The sequence below is a fragment of the Eleutherodactylus coqui genome, chromosome 1, assembly GCF_035609145.1.
Source record: "Eleutherodactylus coqui strain aEleCoq1 chromosome 1, aEleCoq1.hap1, whole genome shotgun sequence".
Classification (NCBI taxonomy): Eukaryota; Metazoa; Chordata; class Amphibia; order Anura; family Eleutherodactylidae; genus Eleutherodactylus; species Eleutherodactylus coqui.
The window spans coordinates 496,232,839-496,249,344 of record NC_089837.1 but is presented as its reverse complement, the minus strand read 5'-3'; the positions used below and the strand labels follow the sequence as shown (position 1 = coordinate 496,249,344).

At 41.9% G+C, this 16,506-nt stretch overlaps 1 protein-coding gene across 1 annotated transcript in view; it reads left to right on the top strand.

Annotated features, from left to right (window-relative positions):
• LOC136588008 (high affinity choline transporter 1-like) overlaps window positions 1–16,111 on the top strand; it is a 41,417-nt gene extending 25,306 nt beyond the window's left edge. Inside the window, exons 4-8 of the mRNA XM_066586890.1 lie at window positions 1,232–1,380; window positions 11,337–11,480; window positions 12,523–12,676; window positions 13,591–13,808; window positions 15,479–16,111. Coding sequence (XP_066442987.1) covers window positions 1,232–1,380; window positions 11,337–11,480; window positions 12,523–12,676; window positions 13,591–13,808; window positions 15,479–15,979 — 1,166 coding nt within the window. The 3' untranslated portion in view covers window positions 15,980–16,111. The remainder of the gene's footprint in view (window positions 1–1,231; window positions 1,381–11,336; window positions 11,481–12,522; window positions 12,677–13,590; window positions 13,809–15,478) is intronic.
• Window positions 16,112–16,506: the final 395 nt, after the last annotated feature.

Genomic DNA, 16,506 nt, shown 5'->3' with positions numbered 1-16,506 from the left:
GTTTGAAATCTGGGAGGGCCATACCTGTCTGGTTCTTTGGTCTTTGTAATGTAGTTAATTTAACTTTTGCACAGGCTGAGCCTCATATGAAGGTAATAAGTATGGAATTTATAGACTAGGAAAATCTCAGTGGGATCTTGACTGATACGTGTTGCATAATATACAAGCACTTGGGCTGAATCACCATTTTAATATGATTTATACTCCCGGCCAGGAGAAAAGGACAGTTTAGACCAGAGCTAGATTTTGATTAGATCCAGTAGTGGGTCAATGGTTTCGGTTAGGGCCTGTTTGTGGTCACATACCATTTTTATACCTAAGTATTTAAATTTAGACACCATTGGTAATTTGTGTCTAGCTATATGAGGATCTATAGTCGGATTTTGCGTGGTAAACAATATTGCCGATTTCTGCCAATTAATATATAGGCCAGAGTATTACGGGAGAATAATAATATTCATGGCATGAGGAAGCGATTGTTCTGGGTTACGGAGAAAGAGTATCATATCGTCCGCATATAGTCCGACAACACTCTCTCACCACCCCCATTGGACGCCTGTGACAGTGGGAGTGCCTCTTAATCGGATAGCTACAGCTTCAATGGCTAGTGCGAACAAAGCAGGGGACAATGGGCAACCCTATCTGGTCCCCCTCGTGAGAGTGAAAGTTTCAAACGGGATACCGTATACTTGGGCATTGGCATTCGGAGATTTATAGATACGTTTAATCCAGAACAAACTTGGAGCCAATTAGACACCTTCTTTTTTTGAAAAAAAACTTACTTTGCAGCATTTTTCCAAACCTGCCTAAAACATTTGCACAGATTCCTGAAGACATTTCACAGTTTCATTTGCAAGTGTTGAACTGAAGAAAACTCTCAATAAATCGGGACACATCTTCAAGCTTTTTAAATAATTCTAGTGGATTTTGATTAATCACTACAGTTTTTACTCAATGTTACACCAAGCTTGTACCCCCTAAACTCTCACATAATGGGGTTTCGGACAAAGTCTTACGTTGCAAGATCTGGCAGTTAGATTTCAATTATCGGCTCCTCTTGTTCTTGGGGAGATAAGCCACCACCAGAGGGGTTTGGCAGCGGTTTTACACTCTTTCTACATTTAGAACACATGCTTGGCCAAGCTGAATGTGCATGTTTAGGCGTGGAGTGTTGGGTAATGACCAGCCAGCCTACATTGATTTATCTAATTAGTTCTCTGTTCCCTTATAGGAGCCACCGTCAGAGTTATCCTGGATGTCAAAGGATTCTTATCTATTATAATATCGGCTTGTACAGTGATCCTGTATACTTTGCTTGGTGGCCTCTATTCTGTCGCCTATACGGATGTTATCCAGCTGCTCTTTATGATAGTCAGTCTGGTGAGTGATATGTTAGAACAATTAAAATAAGTTAAAAGAGCAATGTAGATCTTGATGGAAATGTAATGAGGGCAACTAGTCTAATATGAGGTATTGAATATGACGGCCGGCTATAGAATCTATGGTGTAGTAGATGAGAAGATCTGTAAAGTCAACCTTGACTGAGGTTATGCCTGAGGCTTTAGTCCCACGAGCGCATATAGGCCACCGTTTTCACGGCCAGCCAATATACGCTACGTTGGGAGAGAAAAATCTGGTGAACAGGTGCACAAATCAAATGTTTGTGCACCCGTTCAGTCGGCCTGGGGCCTGGCGCATATGTGCCGAGCTCACCAGGCCGTTGCCCATTTCCCCTCCGTCGTCACCTTTCGTCTCCTCCCCGCTTGTTCTGTGCAATAGGAGGAGGTGGGGCGGGGCTAAGTGCCCATCCGCCCCGCCTCCTCCCATTGATGGCTATGGACAAGGGCGGGGATAGGGCGGGAGCTTAGCTCCACCCCCGCCCCACTCCTTGTCCATAGCCATCAATGGGAGGAGGCAGGGCGGACTAATGCTTGGCTCTGCCCCTCCCATTGTACAGAAGGAGAGGAGACGAGAGGTGAGCCTCCATGAGGGGGAGGAGAACAGAGGGAGGGAGTTTAGCAGCCACGCTGCTAAACTCCCTCCCACTGCCACTGCCATTGGCTCCCATAGGAGTCCATGCATCGGTTGACATATTCCGGCCCAAAGCATAGTTCCAGGGCTATGTTTTGGGCCCGACGTAAAAACACCCGGTGCTATATTGGGCTGGCCGGGTGCTTTTACGTCCCGGGAATACAGCCATGTGATCTGATGCATTAGAATCCAATGCATCAGATCACAGCGTATATCGGCTGCCCATGAAAACGGATGGCCAATATGCTCGTAGGAAAGAGCCCTAAACTGAATGTATTGGTGCCCATTGCTTATATTAATTTCTGTAAGAACTTTAGCTAAAAGAGAAGGGCCCTACTAGAGAAAGTCCCACTATATTATGTAAGCCGTAAGAATAGTTTAAAAATATGGCAATGAGGCTTTATTCCCACGAGCGCATATATGCTGCGTTTTCACACCTGGGCGCATATACGGTACCTATGTGAAGCATTGGCTTCCAATGCAGCCATTCACATGGGCGAACATACGGCACGTAAATATGCCAGCAGCACAAAAAATAGAACATATACGCGGCCCGCGCTCAGCCAAAAGATAGTTCCGAAAATATCTTTTGGCCAATATACGCCGTCGGGTCCTATAGACGCCTATGGCAGCAGGGAGAGCGAAGGAAGGAGGAGGAATTTTTGCAGCGTCCAATGCTGCGAAAAGCTTGGATGAGAAAATGCTGGCCGTGATCGGGGAAAAATGGCCATTCTGGCGCTTATATGGAGCAGGTGTGAAAAACATAAAAATACCGTCGCCGTATATCCGCTCATAGGAAAGAGCCCTAAGGAACATGACTAGTGATTATAAATTACTTGATTTAGAGCAACGGTAATGGGCTACTCGTAGCCACTTACCTGTGTCTATATCTTGTTAACGATTTTGTAGAACTACTCACATAGAATTTTAATATTATTTATTAGAGGAAAAGCAGACTAGACCACTAAATTGATTTAGAGCAAACTTCAAAATTAATAAAGACCCTAAACTCCTAAACTCATTTAAACTAGAATGCCAAAATTATTTAATTAGACCCCAGACTAGATTCCTAAAAATAGTTCAGACCCTAAACCAGACCACTGAAATTAATCAGATCAAAGACTAGACTGTCAAAATGAATCAGATCCCAGACCAGATTCCAAGATTAATCAGACCCTACACAAGGCAGAAAATACACTGATGTGCCAAAAGTCATGGTACAGTAGTATTTGAATTGATTATAAATTGGCGGTACCTCGGCTGACGGCTTGGGAGCACCACCCCTGCATGCTCATGGCAAGGTGATATGAAAAATCGGAGCTGAAACTAGGCTTGATAGTGGGTGCCAGACACATTGGACATTCCATTTCCGAAGTTGCATTTAACATTTCTCAAAAACCATTGTCATGTGTGTACTGGGAATACATCATTGAAGACATTGCCAGCCTCAGTGGATAGTGCAGTGGCTGTCTACAAATACTTAATGATCACAACCTGGCTAGATCTGTAGTTTCCATGGGATGTATGAGCAGAGAACCCACTAGAGTACCTCTGCTAATACAACAACACAGAACACAGCACCTCACCTGGGCTCATACGGTTGCTAACTTGACCCTAGAGGGGTGTGTTCTCATGGCATGGGTCCACTAGTCTACCTAAACACATGATTGACCGGTGCCTACTACATTTCATTGCTTGCTGACTTTTTTCAGCCCTTCATGGACTTTATGTGTAAGAGGTTTGCATTTGAGAAAATTCAAGTGCTACTGCGAACGAACATTTGCACGAGCAAATGCTTTGGCACCACATTGAAACTCCACCCCTGGAACTGGCACAAGTTCCTGCGGATGAGAGAGAGGAGGAAGGCGGTGTGAGGGAGACTCCCCAAGTAGATTGCAGCTGAGGATTTTAGTGTGACTGCCTGAGTGGAGAGGCAGCTGAATGACTGAACTGGTTGCATACTGCTGCCTGCACTAACCCTGTGTCAGGAAAGGACTACTGAGAGAGAGAGTTCTCCTGCAGAGACTCATGTTGCAGATTCCCAAACTTACAGCCAGAAGGATCACGTCTGAAACAGACATGGGAAGAGGCATATAATTTAACAGTGATCTGGATCGAAGACCACTGTTGGACTTCGGAGGCTTCATCACCCCCACAGCAAAACAGAAAATGCTAGAGATTGTAAGTGAGGACGGACCTCAATGAAAACAGTGTGTGCGCACGAACAACTGGTGTTAGATAGCAAGCAGGCCTGCTAGTCAGGGACATTGACATACTGTGTTATTCAATTGGACGTCTGCAATTCTGTTAGCTCATCCACATAGTAACGTACTTTCACAGAACTAGAGACAAGCTAGGACTTTGCGCTTAAAGTACTATCTGCTTGTCTTAGTTGTACAGGTTCTATGATCAGCCTCTTTGTTAACAAAAGACTGTGTGTGGCATTTCACCAGAGTTATGATCATACCGCCTTCAGAGACTTTAATTTCTAATTTTATGGAATATGTCGTTATACTTGTGTGTACCAATTGTAGAGTGTGAAATCCGTTTCTATGTCCTGATTGTTAGTTAGCATAGTCAGGGTCGACTTTCTAGCATTAAAATCATATATTATCTTCTACGACTTCTCTTTTCAATACCTTCATAACCAATTTTTCCCTACAGTTCTTTGTTATAATAAAAGTATATATGTTTTTGTACGCCTGGTATCCGCATCATACTCCGGTTCCTGTGTTGCCTGCCCATACTGCGACACATATACCCCCACAAGGATGGGATATTCCAGCAAGATAATGCATTGTTCTATGAGGCCAAAGTTGTCCAGAATTGGTTCACCAGCTATAAGCCCAACTGAATATTTATAGGATCTGGTTGAGAGATCCATTTGCACCTGAGATCCTACACCTACAAATACCACGGAGCTGTGGGTGACTATCCAGACTGTGTGACTCAACATCCCTCCAGACATCTTCTGTCCACTTGTGGAATCAATGCCGTTTACTGTGTTAGAGGGTGCTCTGCACAATATTAGTTTCTGTCCCATGACTTTTGGCATGTCAGTGTATATGTACTTACGGCACCCAGGTCCTCTTCATTACCAGATACAACCGTACACAAGGTCCTGACGATAGCCAGTGTCAGGACCTTGTGTACTGGGTCCCAGCGGTAGTTCCTGATCACAGACTTCCCGTCATACATGCCTTGCATCCATACTGGCAGGTTTGCAAAATCTGGACAGCTGGCGCCCCCAGGCCGGATCAGACTGCAGTCCACCAGCTGAGTACCCTTGATCTAGAGCATTATTGTAAATTCTTCAAAGCGTAGTCCTGTAGTCATTTATTTCATGAGACCACTTACAGTATCTAATCAGTTATCAGAACTCCACCCCTGTAAAACATTGCCAAAGTCTAGAAACGGCATAAAAAAAAGAAGCAGGGGGCATTAAAATGTGACTTACATTGCATATTTGATCGAGGAATTTAGACTAAAAGTGATTTATGTTTGTATTATTAGGTCATATTCAGATGTGACAGAACTGTTGCAGATTTTCCGTGTAATTCTACACTGAAAATCTGCAATAATTTACGGTATATAATCATAAGGTGAAATCTATGGCCAATTCCATATACCGTACATGCGGCTTTGCAGTAAAATCTGCAGCGGAAAATCCCCACTAAGCCTAGACATAATTATCATGATGCATAGTAATATTATAGAACATACTGAGAAGGCATAGCAAGTGCTAGTGCCAGATCTGCCAGAAACATATGTCTTGTCAGAATTGCACAGTCTGAAACATCAATTAGATGTCGGCATATGAAATAAGTGAGTATTTGGCATGTAGGATCCTCAGGTGATTTCTATGGAAAGGCACCATTTAAGGATGGTCACCTCTTCAGTCTCTGTTTCACCTGTTATAAATGTCAATTCTGGAAAAACCCTTCAAAGAGGATTTTCACCCAAAATGTAAAATTATTCATATATGAGTCAAAAATTATCCGCACTCTGGTTGTAGAATTTATTTTAACCAAATTTCAGAAAAAAAAACCCAAAACATTATTTTTCAACATAATCTCCCGGCTTTCGAATACACTTTGTCCATCTGTCAACAAGCTCTCATAGTTCCTTAGTTGAAAAATGTTTTAGGCTGAGCTTCGAGCCACAAATGCATTGCTTTTTTCCCCTTTTCATCAGACGTAAATCTTTGTTCTCATAGGGCTTCTTTTAGGGGACCAAACAGGTGATAGTCCGATCATGGTGGGTCAAGATCAGGGGGGATGCTCTAACACTTCAAAACAATCTTGTTGCGGAGTGTTGATAGTATAGGCAGTGGTGAGCGGACGTCCATTGTCATGCAACAACAGAACACTCTTAGCAGTCTTCAGGGTTGTGTTTGAATTTTAGGCTTCAGCTCTTCAGCGAGTATCTCACTGTAAGGGCTCCCACCCACTGGCGATATTTTCTTTCTTGCGCTGCGAGAGCACGAGAAAACTCGCGCATCCCAGCGCAAGAAAGAGGCCGGTATAGAACCAACATATCGCAAGTGGTTTCAATGGGGCCAGCGACAGCAGCGCTAGCCCCATTGAAAGCATGGGGAGAATGCCGCGGACTTCTGCCACAGCTGTTACAGCTGTGGCAGAAGTCCCCGGCATTCTCCATCTCTTTTCAATGGGGCTAGCGCTGCTGCCGCTGGCCCCATTGAAGAGACTGGCGATATGTCGGCGTGATGCCGATATCCCGGCGTGATGCCGATTTTTTTTCTCGCACTGCGATGCAAGACTTTAACTTTAGAATCGCATCGCAGTGGAGAAAATATTGCCAGTGGGTGGGAGCCCTAAAAGGGCACTGTTGATTGTTGAACCTTTTTCCTGATAATGTTTTAATATTGGCCCTTGAGAATCCCAAAAAACTGTAAGCATCAATTTTCAAGCCGATGGTTGAATTTTGAACTTTTTCTTGGTAGATGACTGAGGATGTTTTCATTCCATACTCTGCTGTTTACTTCCAGGCTTAAAAAAAGGAATCACAACGCTCTTCTTTCGTGCAAATCGCAAGTCATTTTTTGTTGCACTGCGGTTGCACATTAACTGACTTTACACATTCAAACCTGCCCAGCAGTGACTAGAGAGATAGCAACCTGCAACATAAATTGTTGATAAGTCACTGAGGCCAACAGAAGTTTTAATATAACTGGAGTGCTGATAATTTTTGACTCAACTCAAGTTTAGCCATTGTTTTTTTAGCTTACAGAGAGATTGGCGATTTTTGAAGCGGCAGCCATTTTTGCAAAAGTGACAACAGGAAGTGCAGATATTTTGGTTGTCACTTTTCAATGCCCCCCTCTCTCAATCTTCAGTCCCTGAAGTTGAGCATGATGTATGTTGGACAATTGTTTAACCCCCTCAAATTTGTCTTCTAGGACTCCAATATTGATGGCCTATCCACAGGTGGAAAAAAGCAATTCCACCATTGCTTGTTTGGGTTTTGTTTTTATAGAGCTGATCATGCAGTATAAATTACAAGATAAATTTATTCTACAGGCTGTTTAATGATTGTGATAACAAATTTATATATTTTTAAAATACTTAAATTCTCCTTTTACACCATAAAATCCTTTTTTTTTTTTTTAGAAAATAATTTGTTTCTGTATTGATACTTTCAAAGACTCATAACATTTTTATTTTCCTTTTCCTTTTATGGAGCTGCTTGAGGGCTTTTTTTTTTGCAGGATGAACCATCTTGGGGTACATTCAACTTTTTCATTACTTTTCATTGATTATCAAAAAGACTGAAATTTTGACATTGTTTTTTTTTTCTTTTGACAGTGTTACATATACGGCGCTTGGTCCTGGGCTTTAATCTCGACCGATAGTAAATATACAGCGAGGAATTAAAGCTCTGGCAATCTAGCAGTAGCAGGTCGGGTTCTCAGCTGTCAGACACAGACGAGGATCTGAAGGAGAAGATAGAAGCAGTTTTTAACCACATCTGCCTTCTCCTTTTACAAGCTACATTGCGCTCCATAAGCGCTATGTAAAGCATGCAGGAAGCGACAGTGCCATTTTCTGCAAGGGACCCGCCGATCACGTGATCACTGGTGAACCCAGGCATGTCAGTGCTGCAAGGTCTTAGCAGACCTCTGATCAGCTCTGACAGTGACTACAGTCACACTAGGGAGATGTTCTTCCCTGTAACTGGGGCTCCTATATATTCCCAAATTACAGTGTAAAATTGTAAAAAATGCAGTGTGAATGTTCCCCAGAGGTCTTCCGTGACGTCATGCGGGATGTAGATGTTAAAAAAAAAACTACTAAAAAATTATAAGAATAAAATAAAAATATATAAAAAGAAAACAACACACTGCGAACGCCAATGTAAACCATTGCCATATCTGACCTGTAATCCAAGATTATAGAAATGTCCAAAACAAAATTGCAAACTCATTGCTGTGCTTTATTTAAATGTAAATATGATAATTTTAAGACCAAAGAACTATAATTTTTTTTGTTTACTATTTGTTAAAAAAAATCCAGTGAACAGTTATAAAAAAATAGCACTTTCTGTGATGAAAAAAAAAACACAGGAAAAATAATTTTGGCTAGACAGGAAAAAAAAAATAGGGCCATAAAAGCACCATATGGGTACAATAGCCAAAAAGTGTCTGGTCCTTTAAACATGAAACATTCTGGTCTTTAGGGGTTAAGCTGGCTGGTAATACTCTGTGTTCTGTGCTCAGTTTCCTGTGTTCTACGTCCGATGTTTAGTTCTCAATGTTTAGTGTTCTGTGGTCAGGTATCCTTGTCTCTCTCTGACTTGGACTTTGCTTCTTTTCAGCAGTGGGGTTACCCATTTCAGGGTGAGTGCTCCATTTAGTTATGAGTCCAGTTGGGACAGTTCAGGGAGTAGTATTACTTAAGCCACTAACCATCATCAGTGGTTGTCTACTATGTCTAGTTCAAGCCTTCCGATGTACTTGTCACTCAGGCTGTCAGTGTCTTGCTCACTAGGTTTTTGCCACCAACAGGCCTGAGCAAACATAACAGCCTGTCAGGGTAGAAGTGACAGACAGCCTATTAGACCCTGACTCCGTCTATCAAACAAAAAAAAATGTCACTGCCTCAAATGGAACCTGTCACCTCCCTATAACACCATAAACTAAGTTGTGGTGCTGTTATGGGATGTGACAGGGAGCTGGGTGATGTATTTTTTATACTTACCCGTTCCTTGATTCCTGCCATTGAAGATCATGCATGGCACTGCACATTCAATTCTCTTCACAGTGCCGTGTATGCTCCCCCGTAGACTTATGTTGGAGAGCGTGCATACGGGACTCTGAAAAGAGTGCTGCAGGGAAGTTAAAGGTTCCCTTTAACCCCTTCCCTCCCCATGATGTAAGGGTATGTCATGGGAGCGGGGTACTTCCCGCAAAATGGTACTGGCATCCTGTGTTGCCAGAGCCTATGATCCCTGTATAAGTGATAAGGCATGGCAGGACCTCTGTCCTGCCATGCCTTATCACAGCGATCATCAGTGCTGTGCTTTAAGTCCCACAGAGGGACATAGATGGTGTAAAAAAAAGATAAGAAAAATGTACAAAAAAAAGTAAAAAAAACCTTTTTCTATGCTTTTTCTCATATTAGCATAAAAAAAGGTAAAAAAAATTAAAATGGCACATATTTGGTATCAACGCACCTGTAACGACGTGTACAATACGTTGAACACGCTTTTTATTCTGCAAGGCAAAAAGTGTAAAAAACCCACTAAAAGACAGAGGCAAAATGCTAATTTTTAGCATTTTGCCTCCCAAAAATGCAATAAAAGTGATCAAAAAAGCCTTATATTCCCTAAAATGGTATCAATAAAAACTACAGCTCGCTTCACAAAAAAAAGCCCCCACAGGACTCTGTACACACAAAAGTAAACAAGTTACAGGACTTTGAATGCAGTGATGTAAAAAACAAAAAGATTTCCAAAAAAAGGGTTTTTATTGCAGAAAAGTGGAAAAACCTTAAAAAAAAATATAAGAATTTTGGTATCGTCGTAACCGTACCGACTCGCACAAAAAATGTATTTTATCATTTATGCTGCATTATTAACGCTGTCAACAGAACAGTAAAAAAGTTATGGCTTTTGAAAAATGGAGATGAAAATCCACCAAAAATCGTTGCGTCCTTAAGCCCAAAATAGGCCATGTCATTAAGGGGTTAAGGATCCCACTCCTTATATCCAAAACTGAAAATAATTCAGAACTCAAATGATGAAATAAAATACTTATTATAAATCATGGAGTTATAGATGATAATTGTGACGTTTTGGTCCTTCCAGAACCTTTGTCAAACGGTAGATTGCATAGAAGAATGGACTTGCGAATATGAGACACAGCACAGAAGAAACACAGAAATAACAGTTTGGAGTAAGAGCGCCTAGTGCATTGTGTCTCATATTCGCACAACCATTCTTCTCTGCAATCTGATGTTTGAGTGCCTGATTCTATGCCATTCTGTCTACCGGTAGGCATGAGCTACTGGGCCCGAAAGCAAAATGTGTAACTTAACCCCCACCTACCATTAACCCTTTCCAATCCACTGTCTGACGTCTTCCTACATTCTGATTGAAGCTTGTACAGCTCCAATGTCAGAAGACATCCGACAGGGTATTCTTACCGTCTATTGCCAGCCACTCCACTGTCGGAGCCTCTCTGGCGCGCACACACTGGCTTTGGCCAGCAGATGGCGCCGTTGTATAACAGCAAAAAGAGAAAGCCTTTTAGGAAACCCTGAATCCAAAATTAGATTGGACAGGGTTAACAATACTGGTCTGTACTTGTGTGGTAAAAGGAACTGAGGCCCTTCAGACACCAAGCCCTGGGTGCGACCGCGGCCTCTGCGCCCCACATATAGACGCCTCTTCACTCACCGATGCAATAAGCAAAGCACTCAACATGTCCTGGCATCATTGATATTATCAGCAGCGCAGACAGTCTACAGGTGGTTGTACAAACACATTTTAAAGGCAGAGTATTGGTTTTTAATCCATAAATTGCACCAACTCCACTTAATCGCTCCATATTCTGCCTACCATCACCCCATCTTGGTGATAACTAATATGGCTGCACTTCCTGTTGTCACTTTTTTTTGCGATCAGGCCACTATGCTAAAACTTTTTAAAGGTTATTTTTACATTTTGGGATAAAATGGTCTTTGAGTAACATAAGAGAAATGATAGACAGAGCTCTGTTCCTTATTGTTTTTAACTTTTATGACCTATTAAATGAATACTAATCATTTGTCTTATTTTAAACGTAGTGGATTTGTGTACCATTTGCTCTTCTAAATTCTGCATCTGAAAACATTGCTTACACAGCAGTGCATGAACTGTACCAAGGGCCCTGGATTGGTAATATACAACCAAAGTACATTGCAAGATGGTTGGATGATTTGGCTTTCCTGGTAAGTTCCTTTGTCATTGAGTAGAATCCAGCACCTCGTTATGATACTTTTATTTACCATTCTTGTTACTATATATATTTTGTATTCTACAGATTTCTATGTATTTATACAGTTAGGGGGAAAGTAATTACGTACAGACTAGTACAAAAAAATGCAACTTTTGGCACGTGTCTCACTTGTGTCAAAAATTGTGACTTTTTGCATTTATACTATATTTTTTTAAGGAGTAGCTTGTTGGGAGGGGGCATGAATACCCCAGTCTGACAGATTTAAGTATAATTTATACCAGAAACTGGTGTCAATTATACCAGAAATCTACTCTAGCTCATGGCCAAAGTAACTTTCTGTATTGCCGCATGGATGGCCCAAGTTGTCCCTAATGTACAGTCATGCACCCCTTCATTCGTTAGGCACTCCATGCACCAGCTGGAGTCATAGTAGGACCAGTGTTTGAAACAGCAGTCTTAAAAAGTTTCCCCCTTAGTATTGAGTTTAGGGTAGTTGTATAGATCTCTAGTCCCTATACCCAGTGCAAACTAATCTGCACATATCATATGTAACGTAGGGTCAATATTGTAGAAAGCTAGTAGAGATTAGATGGGCACCAGGTTCTAATGACTTATTAGGACAAAGAGATATTACAAACATAGACCTCTGACGTGAGGCTCGTCTTATGATATCTAGAGCCAAGAGTTCTTGCATAGCGCAGTTTTCACTCAGTGACTTGGCTGTTCAAGTATTATATGGTCCCCCATTGAAGTTATTATACAATACTACCATAGAGTAGCTCCACCAACTCCCTCATGCCGAAAAAAGCCAATTGCCAGGGGTTCCAGCAGCTGGACATCTTGAAGGCAAGTGAAGGTTGACTTCGTTGGATGATTCTTTTAATGATATTCATCTTGATAGTTACTGATGATGATACTGACTTGAGAGAAACTAGACCAAGTGATAGTCTTCACTCTTTGACTGATGATGGGTCCAATTTAATGGACTTACTTTTATACCAATGTCCCTAGATTATTAGCGCTATTTCTTCCAGAGTCTGGGAGGCATTGCATGGCAGACTTACTTTCAGAGAGTCCTCGCTGCATCGTCTTCCAAGCAAGCGATGGTGACTTCCTATCTGTCAGGAGTGCTCTGTGCCATCATGGGTATTCCATCTATTCTCATTGGGGCTGTTGCGGCTTCCACTGGTAAGTACACTAGTAGTGCAGTCAATAGTAAAATTGACTGGGTAGCCTGGGTTTAGACCACATTTCAGTCAATATATAGACTTTCCATCCAGGGGTTCTGTTTGAATAGCTGAAAAACCCTATTCAAACCGAACCCTGAATGGAACCATTGACTTCAATTAAGCAAAACTGGCTGCAAACTTTGGTCTCCATTTGACCTGCTTTCCATTTGTTTCCATCTTTTTTGGAGAAAACCATAGCATAGTCAGAAATGTATAGAAACCAGGTCAAATGGAGACCAAAATGTGCACCTTTGGTCTCCGTTTGTCTAATCAAAGTCAATGCTTCCATAAAAGATTTGAATAATGTTTTCATTTCAGATTTCAATTCAGATGGAAAGGCTGAATGTAAACTGAAACGTGGTCTGAACCCTGCGTAATAATCCAATATGATTTTAAAGGACGTGTTATGACAATTTAAGCTCAGAAATCGAACCTAACCATAAGTCTAAAGAGACCAGTATAAATACTGCTGCCATGATGTAGAAATCGGCATTTTTCCACTACAAGCGCTATACGCTGATGATCTGTAAACCGTCATTCTTGTACAGTGAAGCCGCTGATTTTTCCCATACATTTAACCATATGCAATGCTGTAAGATCCCTGGCTTCAAAATTGTGCTTTGTATTGGAGGAGCCTCTAGACCTCATCCCAAAAAGTCTTACCTACTTGGTCTCAAGCAATTGCGAACTCCATAAGTGTCTTCTAGCTGACCGATCCGTCAGGTCACCAATCAGAATGTTATCACATACTCTAATGATATGCCATAACATGTTAAAATGAAAATACCTCTTTAAATTTGAAGAATAAATGTCTTAAATTGCAGCATCCCATATTATGATACATCCATCTGCCATTTGTTGTATTTCTTTCAGATTGGAACCAGACTAGCTATGGCTTGCCAACACCATACGAGAGAGATGAGGCAAATATGATTCTTCCGCTGGTTCTCCAGTACCTTTGCCCAACCTATGTGTCAGTAGCTGGGCTGGGAGCCATCGCCGCGGCTGTTATGTCCTCCGCGGACTCTTCACTTCTGTCAGCCAGCTCTATGTTTGCCTACAATATCTACAAGAAGATGCTAAGGAAAACAGTGAGTTGCAACCGAATTGTCAGATAGAAGATGTTGTTATTTGTGATTGCAATATTGCTAAACTGATGATCCCCTATAATGTGGCTCAGTCTATTTATTCTGTGCCAGGCTACTATCAGATCATAGCCGGTGGCATATTTACTATAGAAGAAAGGCCAAAAAAGCCAAAAAAAGAACGTTAATTTAGTCTTGTGTCGTATGCAATTTAGCCGGAAAATGTCTACTGCCTGCGGCCTTGCCGGTGAATTGGCCAGCTTTTTGCCAGTAGACCCAAAACCTTCCCTTTCAACTTGACTGATGGGTCTAGCATTAGGAGTATCTTGCCTTGTATTCCAGAGGCAAAGCATGGACACTGAGTTTTGTTACTGTATGCAACAGCTACACTAACATATTGCGCATGCACCAGTCTTTGCCACGTTCATACTAGACTCCTCACTCGAGAACGGCCACTTAGTTATGTTGACACTTGATTTTATACTAACTGCACAGGTTTCCCTTGTGGATTAATATTACAATTGCTGTGGATTTGCAGCATGTAATGAGGCTGATCCGCGAGTGAAAAACTCAGAGCACAATCCAGATCAAGAAGTGAAATCCGCACATGGAAACCTACGGTGTATAGACTACATCACGGATTCTCATTCAAACCAATGGAACACTTATTTTCACCAAACGGCAGAATCCACTCGGCTGTGTGAACAGAACCGTAGACTGTGTTCACAGGGTAGGATTTCACCATATATCAAATCCACTGTGAAATCCTTATCAAAAAGTGTCCCATTCATATTAAATCCACGTCGTGGGGAAAAAAAAGTGACACGTCCCTTCTTGATGCGGATTGCGTCTAAAATTTACATTGAATTAAGGCTAATCCACATGTAATCCATGGCTGCACTAATGCAAATCCGCGGCAGAAATCTGCACTCAAATCCGTGGATTTCTGCAGGGATTTTCCTTTAAAGCATTTTCACCCAAATAGACTTTGATCACCTATCCATAGAGTATGTGATAAAATTCAGATCATGGGGGGTCTCACCACTGAGACCCCCATCAATCCAGAGACCAGAGGTCCCGTGTCTTTTCTTCTAGTCACTGCAGGCTCACTGCACACCCTTGCAGTGACATGGAGATTGAATGGATTGGTGACTGCGCATGCACAGTGCCACTGTATTCATTTCTATGGGGTTGACGGAAATAGCCAAGTACAAGCACACCACTATCTCAGGAAGTGAAAATGAATGGAGTAGCGCCACACATACACAACTGCCGCTCCATTCAATCTACTCCCCACTGCAGGGGGTGCAGCAGGCATGCAGTAAGGAGGAGAGGGGGTTATGGGACCCTGGTTCTTTGGATTAGTGAGTTCCCCACCAATCAGACTTTTTTCACTCATTCTATATACAAGTGATGTCTATTTTGGTACAACACCTTTAAAATCTGTATCAGCTTTTTCTGACGCAAGTATCTTGTATCCACATAGCCTAAGTGGTTTGGCAAGTTCTCCACCCTCTTGCTTGCAGAGTCCTACAGAGGTTCTCACCACCTAATAGTAAAAAGGAAAGGATTAACCATGGCTGGCCCCCTCTACATATACCCATGGTCATCACCACACAAAGTACTTCTGAATCATATCTCAATGAAATATAAGGTTGTATGTCTTTACTTTGCAGGCGTCTGAAAGAGAAGTCTTATGGGTGATGCGCCTCTCGATGATCGTGCTGGGCTCTGTGGGCATGGGACTGGCATTCCTTTCCAACTCTGTGTATGACCTTTGGTTCCTGAGCGGGGAGCTTGTCTATGCTCTGCTGTTCCCACAACTTTGCTGCGCCCTCTTCATCCCCAGTACCAATGTCTACGGCTCGGCAACTGGATTCTTCTTGGGATTTATTTTACGACTCCTCGGAGGAGAAAATTCCCTTAAAATTCCTCCGGCTCTCCACTACCCAGGATGCATCCTCATTGATGACACCTACGTGCAGCTATTTCCCTTTAAGACATTTACCATGTTGGTGAGTCTGATCACCATCATCGTCACATCATATCTGGCGCAAGTTCTATTCATGAAGAAGATTTTGCCCGTTCATTGGGACGTGTGCAATGTATTTCGGAAGGATCCGTCTCGCCTCAGTCAACATGAACTAGAGGAGGAGGTGGGCCTGAAGACAACATGAGGCAAAGAGAACTTGAGAGGACAATTGAAGATATATTTTTCCAAAAAATAATTGTATGCAATAATAATAGTACAATGTAAATACGTGCAGAGCGGTAATCTGCTATATAGGCTGTAAAAGGCTAATGATAAATATTGCTTTGCCTAAAATCATTATGCTAGACACGACTGCATCATATACTGTAGGGGATATATTCTACCCAAAATTGGAAGATGGAAGGCTCTGACATGCTTGTTACGGCAACTAGAAGATCTCCAAGGCCTACACGGCTCCGTGCATGTATAACAATTGCCCAATAATCTTCTTAAAGGGAATGTCTTATCAGAAAATAACCTGTTGTTATCCCCTTAAGGACCAGGCTGTTTTGTACCTAAAGGACCAGACACTTTTAGGCATTTTAACTATGGGGTGGTTTAACTGCCCTTTTTCTTTTTCCTGCATTTTTTTTCAGCGACATATGGGGCTATTTTTTAATATCTTTTTCACTGCCTTTTTTTTTAGTTTTATTGGGGGTAAAAAACTAAAAA